This window comes from Plenodomus lingam (genome assembly GCF_022343315.1).
Source record: "Plenodomus lingam strain CAN1 chromosome Unknown contig_8, whole genome shotgun sequence".
Taxonomy (NCBI): Eukaryota; Fungi; Ascomycota; class Dothideomycetes; order Pleosporales; family Leptosphaeriaceae; genus Plenodomus; species Plenodomus lingam.
Window position 1 is genome coordinate 780,269 of NW_027093972.1, and position 12,867 is coordinate 793,135.

The 12,867-nt window shown below is 53.9% G+C and overlaps 6 protein-coding genes across 6 annotated transcripts; 2 read left to right on the plus strand and 4 right to left on the minus strand.

Annotated features, from left to right (window-relative positions):
* Positions 1-150: 150 nt before the first annotated feature.
* Positions 151-387, minus strand: IAQ61_010314 (uncharacterized protein; the record flags this gene model as incomplete). Its single annotated transcript, XM_066098741.1, has 1 exon — positions 151-387. One exon carries the CDS (start codon positions 385-387, stop codon positions 151-153), a length of 237 nt encoding a protein of 78 aa, XP_065951286.1.
* A 69-nt stretch (positions 388-456) lies between these two features.
* IAQ61_010315 (uncharacterized protein) lies at positions 457-1,344 on the plus strand (the record flags this gene model as incomplete). The annotated part of the gene is made up of 2 exons (XM_003841649.1): positions 457-1,233; positions 1,285-1,344. The coding sequence occupies 2 exons, from the start codon at positions 457-459 to the stop codon at positions 1,342-1,344; spliced, it is 837 nt and encodes a 278-aa protein (XP_003841697.1).
* Positions 1,345-1,906: 562 nt separating this feature from the next.
* On the plus strand, positions 1,907-5,287 carry IAQ61_010316 (uncharacterized protein; the record flags this gene model as incomplete). The annotated part of the gene is made up of 3 exons (XM_066098742.1): positions 1,907-1,960; positions 2,096-4,985; positions 5,136-5,287. The coding sequence occupies 3 exons, from the start codon at positions 1,907-1,909 to the stop codon at positions 5,285-5,287; spliced, it is 3,096 nt and encodes a 1,031-aa protein (XP_065951287.1).
* Positions 5,288-5,581: 294 nt separating this feature from the next.
* IAQ61_010317 (uncharacterized protein) lies at positions 5,582-6,546 on the minus strand (the record flags this gene model as incomplete). Its single annotated transcript, XM_003841651.1, has 5 exons — positions 5,582-5,986; positions 6,066-6,094; positions 6,147-6,209; positions 6,272-6,337; positions 6,474-6,546. 5 exons carry the CDS (start codon positions 6,544-6,546, stop codon positions 5,582-5,584), a joined length of 636 nt encoding a protein of 211 aa, XP_003841699.1.
* A 387-nt stretch (positions 6,547-6,933) lies between these two features.
* On the minus strand, positions 6,934-9,501 carry IAQ61_010318 (uncharacterized protein; the record flags this gene model as incomplete). Its single annotated transcript, XM_003841652.1, has 3 exons — positions 6,934-7,154; positions 7,232-9,332; positions 9,412-9,501. 3 exons carry the CDS (start codon positions 9,499-9,501, stop codon positions 6,934-6,936), a joined length of 2,412 nt encoding a protein of 803 aa, XP_003841700.1.
* A 1,179-nt stretch (positions 9,502-10,680) lies between these two features.
* On the minus strand, positions 10,681-12,034 carry IAQ61_010319 (uncharacterized protein; the record flags this gene model as incomplete). The annotated part of the gene is made up of 8 exons (XM_066098743.1): positions 10,681-10,747; positions 10,804-11,248; positions 11,306-11,362; positions 11,419-11,517; positions 11,572-11,704; positions 11,764-11,799; positions 11,858-11,927; positions 11,985-12,034. 8 exons carry the CDS (start codon positions 12,032-12,034, stop codon positions 10,681-10,683), a joined length of 957 nt encoding a protein of 318 aa, XP_065951288.1.
* Positions 12,035-12,867: the final 833 nt, after the last annotated feature.

The window sequence follows — 12,867 nt, forward strand, 5'->3', positions numbered from 1 at the left end:
CTCTCACTGTGTCATACAATCATTATAACAAGCCATGGAGTTTTCTGTGGCTCACTGCGTGTACTGTTAGCTTGATCAATCGAGCAGATAGACATACGAGGCCTGATGTCGATGTCCATCATCACAGATCTGCCACTGTCTAGCCATTGCCTATGGCTTAGCCATTATTGCCACTACACCTAAACCTCGCCGTGCTAATATCAAAAGTGCCACCTTTGGTGACATGGTGTTATGGTCCCTAGAGATACTGGCTAAATTAGACTTTTCAAAGTGTGTTAGTAGGTGAATATCGAATTCTGGGTTTGGGACGTCACTTTCTGGACCCTGACGGGATAGGTCCCTGCTAGCGCCCATCCATACCCCAGACTCAGGTAACCTGATCAACATTCATCTCCAACCACAACACATTGACACACGCATGTCGTCTTGAACAAGTTCTTACAAGTTTACAACAACATGAGTTTCCTCCCCATAATCAGTGACCTGATATCACCGTTGAGACGACTGCTCGGTCCAGCTCCTCCACCACCACCCACGGGCCCGTTCACACCAACATACAAGGATGTTTGTCATGCGCGGGCCCTTCTCAGAACCCTCGATTTACCCACAGAACTTGTCCTACAAATTCTAGATTACGCACAGTATTGGCCTGTGTACGAGTATTCGAGCCATATTCCTCGTGAAGCAAGCGCAGAAACACGCCACTTTAGACCATGCGTCGCAACTGTATGTTACGAGGCCGCCATCTTTGACAATGTCATCTACGACGATATTCGTAAGAGCGGCGAGCGGTGTCAAGTCAAGAGTGTGGAGTTTGAAGTTGTGAGCCGCGATCAAGGGTGGACATCGCAGAACACACAGGGTACATTCGAGACCACGTCGTGGACCGAAGTGTCGATTATGAGAGATACGACGGGCAAGCCTCATCGATCATGCAATTTCACACTAGAGGGTATCTACGACAGTCCAGCATCATTGCACGCTCGTCTAGCGGACCAGGAGAGGGACTGGGAGCTTGTGAAGAGGCCCGAGAGCGCGTCGATGGGGCCGCAAGATGGGGAGGGGCATTTTGCGTGGTATTTGCAGGGAAATTGCGTTGCAGCGGGCAATAGAGAATATCACGTCTCCTGGACTGGGGATGGCTTTCAAGGCAATGAAGGGTCGGGTACTGGAGAAGGGTTTGTACGAGAGTTGAAAGATGGTGACCGGATCTTGATATGGGCGAGAGCCAAGGTAAATTTCCTGTCGAGTGGTATGATCTGTTCCAAGCTGACCAGACTCTAGTATCCTGGCTGGCAATGCCATGTTGATTATATCAAGATTGTCGTTCGATATGGTTTCTGATCTGTTTCTTTCGCTGCAAATCTCGTTTCTCTTTGCACCTACATGGGGTGCTCTTGGCTGCAGTACTTTCAGGGATCGGAACTTTATAGGTAGTTGTTGCACAACATTAGGAGTGATTGAACACAAGGATTCTAATGTCCACTATTCTGCAACTTGGACGACTGCTGTCTCACTGTAGTAATGCGCAATGCTCACGTCATCTTGCAACAATACAGCAGTGGAAGGACCAACAGAAGATGTAATGCACATTATACCGCTCGTATCACCAAATGCAAGAAATAGTAGCGGATGGTGAAGGAGTCAAGTTGAACCATGGCGGGGGGCCGGCGCTATCAAGTCTCTCGGTAAATGGGTAAACCCGGAAAATGAGGCTAAGATTTTGGTGAGCAACACCAGAAAGCGATGTAATAGTAGGCTGATTTCTTAACGCACTTTGAAGATATACGTAGATGCTGCTACATAGTGTTGTTCTGAAAACCTCTGGTTTTGGACCTCAGCTCTATTTCCGGCTTTACCGGTACCCATTTACCGAGAGCAAGTGACGACGAAGTGCGCTAGTGGCATGGAACAGGGATCGTTGTGGGCGGGACGTTCCATGTTCAAATCTTTTGACTGGGTATTGCCAGACTTGACACCACCGCATCCTCACATCACATCACATCGTTCACTATGCGCAGAGCACGTGGCCTTCGGGTAGGGACGCAATGGGCTGGATGAGGGAACGTATCTAATCGCTAACCGCAATTGACAGGCATCTTCGACTCGCGATATTTGCGTCTTCTGCGCCACCCGTCAATTGGCAACCGTTCCCTTGTCGACATGCTCTTCTTCAGCACAACAGCGACAATTCAACTCGTCGAGCCGGTCACCAGACTCGGCCGAAGCAGTACTATACAAAGATGCAACCCCACCCTCGCAACCGTTGTCCCAGGCACAGCGAATGCGCCTGGCCCTAGCTGCGAGTGCTGCAAAGGCTCCACCAGCCCAGCCACAAGGCACACACATGTCACCTGCACAGCGTATGAGGGCATCACTAGCATCGCAGGCACCTCAGCAGAATACGCCACAGTCGCAAAGACATTCCCCATCGAACAGAGGACCGGGGAGTAGAAGCGTGGTCTTCGAGGGGCCTGGACGTAATCAGAGCAGGGACAGATTCGCTCCCATTGGCACTAAAGGGGGGAATATCCGCGGCAACATCGAATACCGAACGACTCCACAGCAGAACCGATATAAGATCAACATGGACGCTCGGCCGCAAGTGAACGCACCAGCATTCGACCCAGGACACTTACGGCGGCGGAACGAGCTACGGTCGTCCGGAGCCAACCAGGCGGGAGCGCCGGCGGTCACCAGGCCTCCACCGAAAGGTAGAGGGATGCTGGACCAGGATGAGATTGCGAAATTGCTCAACAATTCCACGACTCAATCGCGAACACAATACCAGCCGCTCGCCAGGGACTCTAACGCCCAACGCAAATGCTTCCATTGTGGCTCGCTAGAGCATCAGTCTTTTGCATGCCCTGTCAAGCCGACACTCCGCGCACAACGACCCGTCGGAAAATCCGACTCGAGAGCGACAACCACATCTATGCCGCCCCAACGCCACCAAGAATCCGTTGCGGATGCAGCAGAGGCCTGGGTACGCAAATCAAAGAACCTTGATATTGAACCAGCTTCTTTGAGTCAGATACAAATGGAAGAGGAGGGCAAGCGTCACAACATTGATGGGAGGAGACGCAAGAAATTCGAGTTTGACGAGCCCGAGGAATCTGTGAATCGCTATGAACAGCCAGAGAGACGACGAGGCGGTGGGCGAGGTCGACGAGCGATGCGGGATGAGGATGATGAAGACGATATGCCCCGGTTTGACAGACAAGACCGCAAGAAGCAGCGGGCAGCAGCAAAAAAGGCGACTCAGGTGGAGGCTCGGAAAAACACGCCCACACCCATCTCACTACCGGAATACATCAGTGTAGCCAATCTAGCTGGAGCGCTGAGGCTGAGAGTCGAAGACTTTGTGCGAAAACTAGAGGATCTAGGATTCGAGGACGTGCAAAACGACCATATTCTCAACGCCGAACACGCTGGTCTCATCGCCCAGGAATACGGCTTTGAGCCCATTTTCCAGGACTCGACCGATGATGGAGATATCTACCCTGCTCCGGCACCGGAACCAGAGGCTTATGCGGCACTGCCTGCACGGCCACCTGTTGTCACGATCATGGGCCATGTTGATCACGGAAAGACCACGATTCTTGACTACATGCGTTCCACAAGTGTTGCTGCTACAGAGCATGGTGGCATTACACAACATATTGGAGCTTTCAGTGTACCTTTGGCCAATGGCAGGAAAATCACTTTCCTGGACACCCCTGGCCATGCTGCCTTCGAGACGATGCGCGCTCGCGGCGCCAATGTTACGGATATCGTCGTGCTAGTCGTTGCTGCCGATGATTCAGTCATGCCGCAGACTATCGAAGCCATCAAGCATGCACAAGCCGCCAAGGTTCCGATGATTGTCGCCATCAACAAGATTGATAAGCCCCAGGCTGATGTCGATGCTGTCAAGCTCGATCTAGGTCGTCACGGCATCGAAATCGAGGATTTTGGCGGAGACGTGCAGGCGATTGGCGTGAGCGGAAAGACGGGTCAAGGCATCCCTGATCTTGAAGAGGCCATCACCACACTTTCCGAAATGCTCGACCACCGTGCCGACCCCCAAGCACCAGTCGAAGGATGGGTTCTCGAGGGCACGACCAAGAGCCGCGGCCGTGTGGCCACAATTCTCGTCCGCAATGGTACGCTCCGTCAAGGCACCACGCTCGTCGCAGGGAAAACCTGGACTCGTGTGCGTACGCTCCGCAACGAAGCCGGAGCTGTCGTTGACGGGGTAGGGCCTGGTATGGCTGTTGAAGTAGACGGCTGGCGCGACCAGCCCATTGCAGGCGACGAAGTCCTTCAAGCCAACGACGAACAACATGCCACTTCGGTAACGGACCTCCGGACCGAGAAGTTTGAACGCGAGCAAATGGCGCGTGACATGGAAGCCATCAACGAATACCGACGCACAGAAGCGGAGCGTCGCGCCGCCGAAGAAGCAGCCTCGCAGGCGCAAGAAGCCGGCGAAGAAGTGGCAGCCAAACCGGAAGCCAAACCCAGCGGCCCCGAAGTCATCAGCCTCATCATCAAGGGCGACGTCTCGGGCTCGGTAGAAGCCGTCATCGACTCTGTCAGTTCGCTCGGCAACGCCGAAGTCAGCACCCGCATCCTCCGCCACGGCGTCGGCCCGCCCTCTGAATTCGACGTGGCCCACGCAGCCGACGCCGGCGGCCACATTGTCAACTTCAACACGGCCATTCCCGCACACATATCCAAGCTGGCCGAGGAAAAGGGTGTCCGCATTCTCGACTCCAACATCATCTACCGCGTCGTGGAAACTGTAAAGGAGCTGCTGAGCGAGCGCCTCAAGCCCGCCGTCATCCAAAAGGTCTCGGGCGAAGCTGAGATTGCGGCGCTCTTTGAGATTGGCGTCGGGGGGCGCAAGAAGATCAAGGTGGCGGGGAGTAAGGTGCGGAATGGGGTTGTGGGCAAGGGGGGTAGGGTCAAGGTGTTTAGGGGGAGTGAGGTCGTGTACGATGGTATGTTTTTTTTTCTTCTTCTTTTCCCCCTTTTTCTTCCCTTCTTCTCATTCCTTCATCCCCATCTTCTCTCTCTCTCTCTCTCTCTCTCTCTCTCTCTCCCATCTTCCTTGCCTTCCTCGTACCCCGCTAACCCAATCGTGCGTATAGGAACCATTGCCAATCTCAAAAACCAGAAAAAGGACGTCGACCAGATGCGCAAGGACACCGAGTGTGGAATCTCTTTTGCCGACTGGGAGGACTTTGAGGTTGGTGACAAGATTCAGTGCTATGAGGAGAGGTTTGAGAAGAGGAGTTTGTGAGGTGGGTCTGTTGGAAAGTATGAGGTTGGACGTGGGGTTGTAGGTTTTGTGGTTGTTTCTGTGTATGTTGTATTACATGTGTATACTATATGTAAGAATGCATGTATGATGGATGATTTGTATATAAGTAGACACCATTGTACATGGCACATTTCCCATCGATTCAGCCAAGTCTCGCGCAAACATGCCCCTTTTTTTTTGGTAAATCGTCGACGCGCCCTACCGTAGGTAGTCGCCTTGCTAATTCCCTTCATCGAACCATCTCACCCTCGACATCCCCTCCCTCGTAACAGCTTACCCATCCAAATCAAACGCCTCCCTCAACTCCTCCCTCTTCTCCGCATCCGGCACCTGATCCGCAATAAATCTCCACATATCCCTCGCGATCCCGCCCCTCTTCCTCGCCAGCGCCCCAAACCGGCTCCATTCCCTCTCGACCTCCTCGCGCTCCTCGGGCGTCACCATCTTCGCTTTCCCCGCCCTGAGCGCCCCCAGGCGCGCCGTAAGTTGCACCTTTTCCGCCTCGAGGGCAGCCACAGCTTCGAGCAAGTCAGCGGTGCGGAGGGTGGAGTTGAGATTGGAAAGCGTGGAGCGCATGGCTTTGGCGGTGGCGTGGAGAGTTGCAGTGTCGGTGCGCAGAGAGGCGATTTGGGCGTCTAGAGCAGCGAGTTGGTCGGTTGTGCAGGTGTTGTTTGCGTCCTGGAATAGATGGTTAGCATCAGTATTTTATGGATATAGGGGGCAGAGTGGGACACCACGGTGCGGGATGCCGACTTACCTGAACAGCATGATAAACAATCTGCTTCCCTGAACCGTACAATTAGCCATCCGACCACCATCTTTACTTGGTTCCTCATACCAGCCGCCCGCCCCTCAATCCGCCTCTGCTCATGCAAATCCTTCAAAATCTTGGCCGCCGCAGCTATCACACTCTTTAGCCGACCAACACGTACCCTTTGCTTGGAACAGCACCCTGGTGCTTACTCTTCGTGACCTTGTTGTGCAGGTTGGCAGAGACGTCGATTGCAGAGTAAGGACGGTTTTGCTTGACTGGAAATGCGTTAGATTGGAGGAGAGGGGAGGGCAGGGGTGAGTGGGTGTTTGGCAGGGGAAAAATATCAATTCGCAGCAGAACCATGAAGTGAAACGCGCGCGCGAGAGAGAAAGAGCTTCTGGGCCAACGAACGGAGATAGTGCAAAACGAGATCCGAAGCCTCATTAGCCGAAGCCTTCTCTTCAGTCTTCTTGCGTGGCGCCATTGTGTGTGCGCGTTGTCTTATTGCGTGAAATAGGAAAGAAAGAAAGAGAAAGAAAGAAAAAGAAAAGAAGAAGAAGAAGAAGAAGAACAATGTCGTCCTGGCAGAAAAGAATGATATACTGAAAAAGGCGCGACCGCTATCAAGAAGGAAGGAACCATGCACCACCCACTGACGTAGGGCAGGTGAGGGGCATTAAGTCGGACGTACGAACGTACGAACATGCGAAATAGCATCATAGATTCAGACTTGAATTATACAGCGCATCGTCAAGAAATTGTATTCCGCCGATGAAGCGTGTGATACGGATCCTAGCCCTTGACACCACGCCCCACAAATGCAACTGCTACTGCAAATGCAAATGCAAATGCAATCAAAGCCTTCCAACAATCAACCACCACGCTCGCCAAACTGCGTGGCCCAATCCTCGAATTCCTTTAAGCCTTGCTTGCTAACAGATGGCCTGATGGTCTGGAGGCTGGCTACAAAGTCCTTGTACTGTATAGGTCGAATCTGTTCCATGGTCATGGACAGGAGTTTCTCACCCAGCGAACGTAGGGGCCCCATGGCGGCATCCTTGGCCAGCGCTGTGATATCAGAACCAGAAAAGCCTGGATAGCTGTCAGTGGCTTTCATTACCAGCCAACATGCCTCCAAAGGAAATGTGAGCAACTGTTTCCGTACTTACCTTCAGTGAGCTTGACCAGTCTGTCCATATCTCGCTCACTCAGCTCGTGCTTCTGATGGCTCAGCAGCGTCTTGACCTGTTGCTTTCTCACCCAGTCCTCGGGCAATGGTATATACTGTCTCCTCACGAAGCGCCGCCTTGCAGCCTCATCAATCGCCCAAGGCAAGTTGGTCGCTGCAAGGACAAGCACCCGGGTCGCATCGCCCTTCTCTCTGTCCTTGTCGCTCAAATCCCGACCAGCTGCTGCTTTCTGCAAATCAGACCATTGTATGAGGAATTCAGTCTTGATCCGACGTGTCGCTTCGTGTTCCCCTCCACTCCGTGAGGAAAGAAGAGAGTCGATCTCGTCCACAAAAATGATGGAAGGTGCTAGCATCTTTGCTAGCTGGAACAGAGCGCGAACCAGCTTCTCCGACTCGCCCAGGAATTTCGAAGTCAGGCTACTGGCCGATATTGCAAAGAAGGTCGACTTTGATTCCGTAGCCACCGCTCGTGCCAGCATTGTTTTGCCCGTCCCAGGGGGCCCAAACAGAAGCATGCCGCGTGCCGGTTCTCGAAGTCCCATGAAAAGATCTGGTCGGAGGAAAGGGTAGACGACCGTCTCTTTCAAGGCCGATTTGGCAATCTCAAGCCCAGCCACATCGCCCCAATGTACCTCATCTCCTTGAATGACAATCTCGTTTAGAATCTGCTGTGCTGCCTGCTTATCCACACCACGTGGAAGATTCTTCATGATTTCACTCGTCCGCCTCTTCCAATCGTCTGATTCCTCGGGTTCCTCTTCCCCTGAATCATCATCTGTAGCTGGTATCGCCGGTAGTTCTGCGCGCACCGAATTTCCTCGAGCCCTGCCCTTTCTTGTTACAGTCGTGCGGGCCTTGGTAAACTCCTCTTCATCGGTAGTCTCCCATGATAGCGGCTCAGGCAGGTCTTTCCGTACTTCATTCCGTACTTGCGAGTTGGCATTTGAGCACTTTGGCAGCAATTTACGCGTGCTCGGATCCCAAGTCATTCTACTACCCCTCTCATTCGCGTTGTCGCTATATGAGCGGGCAGCTGCAGATGCCGCAAGAGAGCGCGGGTCAGGCTGCGGCGTTGGATACTCCTTTCTATAAGACGGAAAGGAAGAATTGCTTCCCTGGGCGTAGAGGTAACGGCTCAAATCGACAGACTTGCGTGGAATTGGTGGCGCTGGCTTCTCTGGAACCAAGGTTCGAGGTATTTCTACATCGTTTCCGTCTTGCGGGGGTGGAACCGCATAGGCAGTGGGCATTGTGCTATCGCCGGTCCGGAAATAGAATGGTGCCTGAGCTTGTGGGTGTTGCGGCTCCATGTAGGAAGAGGAGGATGTCTGCCTTTCCGACGCAGGCTTCTCCAACGACGACCGGGCTGACGGAGTTAGCGTTGAAGAGGACGGGGTGGGTGCACCCAAACTCGGTCGACTAGAATTCGAAGTAGCCTTGACACTCCATGCCTGTGTAGCCGCTTTGGAGGCATCTGGGCGCGCTCTCAGGGAGCTGGGTAGTTTGGAAGACGAGGGCTTGCTCTCTCTGCCTGGTCTCAGTGTGCGTAACATGCCGCCCTTCTTCTTTTCAGGCGATGGCGTGCGTGACTTTTTATTTGCTGACGTCGTCGGGGCCAGTGTAGGCGCACTCTTAGTCTGCGTCAGGCTGTTCTCGCGTACGGAAGCCGTGGCCGAGCTTTTGCGAGGGGCCATTCCAGGACGATAGGGTAGTGGCGGTGGTTTGGAAAGATCGCCATATTCTATGGGCGGGACTGAGCCAGCTCCGAGCCAGCTGTTGCCGACGGCCTCTGTGTTTTGCGAGTATGTTGGACCAGCGGCGTGGGGTGGCGGAGTAGGCGCATTCGCATCGGTCGACAGCGAGGCCAGGCTTTCCTTGGACTCTGCGCGACTCTTCTTCAATGCTTCGAGCAGATCGACGCGCTCCTTGCATTGTAGCTCGAGCTGGCGGAGGGACTCTAGCAGAGCACGTTCCGTTTCCGAGGCGGGGCGATAGGTGGAGGGGTTGCGGCGGGCATTGTGGTAGTAGATGTGGTCGAGCGCCGTCTTCCACGACCGGAGGGCTTCCTTCTCGTTGTTCTGCCGTGTTGCTGGTGTTAGTGATGATCAGACCATGGCAGACCACCGGCGAGAGGTGGGCTGGGAATGTATCACAAACCTGTCCCTCAAAGTACACAGCCGTCGAGCAGGCAAGAAAGGCCTCATCATACGCCTTCTGCGTCGTGTTGGCTCGCATCGCAAATAGCATCAACAGCTCCAGAGCATCTAGTCTGACGCCGACGCACGCAACAATGGGGAGAAATTATAGCCAAGAGAGAGGCTGTGCTTGCATGTAGAGTAAGTAGCTAACGTGTATATGTGTATATGTGTGTGTGTGTGTGTGTGTGTGTGTGTGTGTGTGTGTGTATGTGTGTGTGCATGTGTTTGGCGATCGCTCTGTCTGTCGCATGCGCCGGTCTTGGTTCGCGCTTCTGTGTGACGTAGGGTAGCCATGGCCCATCCATAGCCCAATACCTCCCATACACACCTACTGTAGTGCGAACGCTGCGGCTGGCGACAGAGCCAGCTACGACCAGAGGCGACGCGTACTATGCCAAAAGCCGCCAATGCTCAGCCACGGTAGAGGACATACACTGAACTGACAAGCTTCAGCCCGAGTGTCATGATGGGCACAGTTCGCTTACCATGGGGGCCTCGTAGCAGAATCAACAACAATCCCGTCCAGAACATAGCTTCATCGGGCGTCGTCGTCACGTGTGCGCTTGCTTGGCAGACTGAAGCTTAGATAAGCAACAGAGCCCACGTCGCCCAGAGAGGCTTGCTTGCTGCACGTTGGATGATCGGACCGTTATCGATTACGCACCTTTTACCTTTCTGCGCTGTCGCTGTCGCTGTCGCTGTCGTTGTCGTAACGACCTACATCCGTCCCACACACCGTCTGCTGTGCTGTGTCCACGAAGAGCCTATACACACGTCCGCGAGACCGCCCCGACGCTGGAATATCTCAAAATCGTACAAAGCATATCTCTGCGCTGGCCGTAAGAGAAAGAGAAAAAGCAAAGGAAAGAAAAAAAAGAAGAAGATCGTTACGCTCAAGGAGGCGCCTACTGTTTTTCCCGTACGCCCGCCACATGGTCTGTCTTTCTCAAATGGGCAAAAGCTTGCAAAACAAAGCCGCTCTGTCTATACATACACTGCCACCCCAGATCCGCAACACCCGGATGTTGTTTTTTTCTCTTCCCTTCCTGTTCCGTGTGGCACAATGGCTGAAGCTTGATCTTGGGTCCCTAGAAATGCTGTGGATCCTTCTTCTTCCTTTGTGGGACCATGCATACGTCGTTTGTTGGACTGTGTGCACATATTCCGTGTTGATAGAATTCGAAATTGGCAAACAGCGCATGTGTGTGGTGTGCATGTGTTAGGGTTCCTATATGGCAGTGGCAGCATTGGTGCTGCGTCGAATAAAGAATGCCTTGGCCATCTCGTATGCCGACCTAAAATGCCACGTGAGACTGGGCAGCCTACCGATGCAAAGTCGAATACTACTCACCAGCAAATCGCCGTACTAGGCATCGTCGTAATAATTCGGGGTTTCAAGCCACGAAAATAGCCCCTCCAACCTTCTCTTTGGTGTATAATCTTGGCTGCCTGCATGAGACCTGACACGCTCCTGAGCTCGGCATCCGTCGCATTTCCTCTGGTTTGTAAAAGCGTTTTGATGACATCTAGGGGTGTCGTAAGCCCGGCTGCAAATCCGCCTGCAATTCCACCGGCAAAACAGTGTGTGTACGGGTCATATCGGCCCGTAGGATTCATGACTTTGGACATGGACTCGTATGCCATAAATTGGAGCGCTGTGAAGGGTACGGTCATGCATAGTGTGGTGGGGTAGGAGACGTAAAAGGCGCCAATGCCTTCGGTGCGGAAGACGTGCTGAGCGCATTGAGGGACCGACTTGTAAATGGAGCCATGCAACTGCATGCGCTGCTTGATGACTGGGGGAGAAGATCAGATCAATTATGCACTTCGTCAAAGGAGGGGGTGCAACGTACCGTCAAAGGGGTTCATGAGCGCGTCACTGGAAATTGTCGCCGCTGCGCCACTGGCAGCTTGAATGCACGTTAGCCCATGTCCGCTTACATCGCATCGACTGGAGGTAGCGCACCTGCTGCAAAAGGATGGTGCTCCTCGCTTCCACCCTCATTGCCTCCAAGGGCATGTTTTGTGGCTTCATAGGATGCGAAATAGACCGCATGCGCCGGTCCTGAGGCCACTGTCAGTTCTCATTTGCGGGGTAATGGCCCCAGAGCAAACCTGCCTGCGCCCATGACCACACTAGATAATCCCCTCCATAATGACCAGAAGCCTTCGGCGCGGGATATGGTGACCATGGCATTGGAGATGCCACTGTACATGGCGCTCGGCGAGGGGTTGACGATTTGCATACGCGTCTATAGGAGTCAGCGCACGGCACCATGGGCCATCCGGCAGAGACAACAGAGTGGCACACCTTGAGTAGATCCACGGGATACATCACCGAGTGTTCCTATCATGGGCGGTCAGTTGTGCTTGGACAGTCCACAGCGGCGAATTCGGAGTCGTACGGCGATGCCTGCGAACGCTCCCGCGAGCATGTTCGCAGAGAGGGAAAAGTTGGGCGGCAGTGCTTCATAGCTGTGCGCAGGTCAGCGACGGACAGACGGCAGTCGTGGTCGTGCAATGGAACCCTACTCGTGTTCTTCTTCGATGGGAACTGCTGGCCCATCGCGGGTGGTGGCCATAAGTCGGCCGGCAACGGGCGCCGCAGAGTCCAGGGTTGCGATGGCGGGGAGACAATGTTTCAAAGGGAGAATGGCAAGCTCCAAGGCGTGGCGCAATCGGGCAGACGCTCGTGATGGGCGGACAATGATCACAGGTGGAAGTTTGGGGTTTTCCCTTTTGTTAGAAAAGCACCTGGGCTAGGCGCGAGCTGCTTAGGGACCTCCCGTCCAGCCTCTACCGACGCCGCCGCCGAGGCGGAATGATAGGTAGCGTAGTCCCGCACAGCCGCTCAACCTCTCCTCGCAGCAGTCTATATGGTTGCAGCTGCGATGCCGGAGAGACAGAGGGCCCATCAGACTGTGAATCTACACCTGCAAGCGCACAGTGGAATGTCTGCCTGCTACCCTTCGACGTCTTCCCAATCACCAGCTGAAGCCTCAACATCCTACTTTCGCACGTCTGCCAGCCTGCACAAAACAAAACCCCCCTGCTTGAACATTTCGCGCCTATATTTTCTCGTGTGGGACTGCGCGCTCACATCATACATCATCGATACGACAGTTGGCTCCCGAGTCCCTGATGGCGCTGTTGGGGTGGTGAGGGGTGATTTGTTCCTCGGATTTGACATATCTAATCTGATCATCTCCGCCCGCACCCACCACTTTCACCGAGCCAACCACACTGGCGTCTGAGTCAGTGCATATGGATGATAACGGGATGACTGAATACTCTGCAATAAGGCGCGACAGGCCTTGGTTGCTGCTGCAGTCATTTGGCCGCAAGACGGACGTCGCCATAAACATGCGTGTCGCGCATCGGATGGCCGCCTCCTCCTTATGCCTCGAACTCGTAC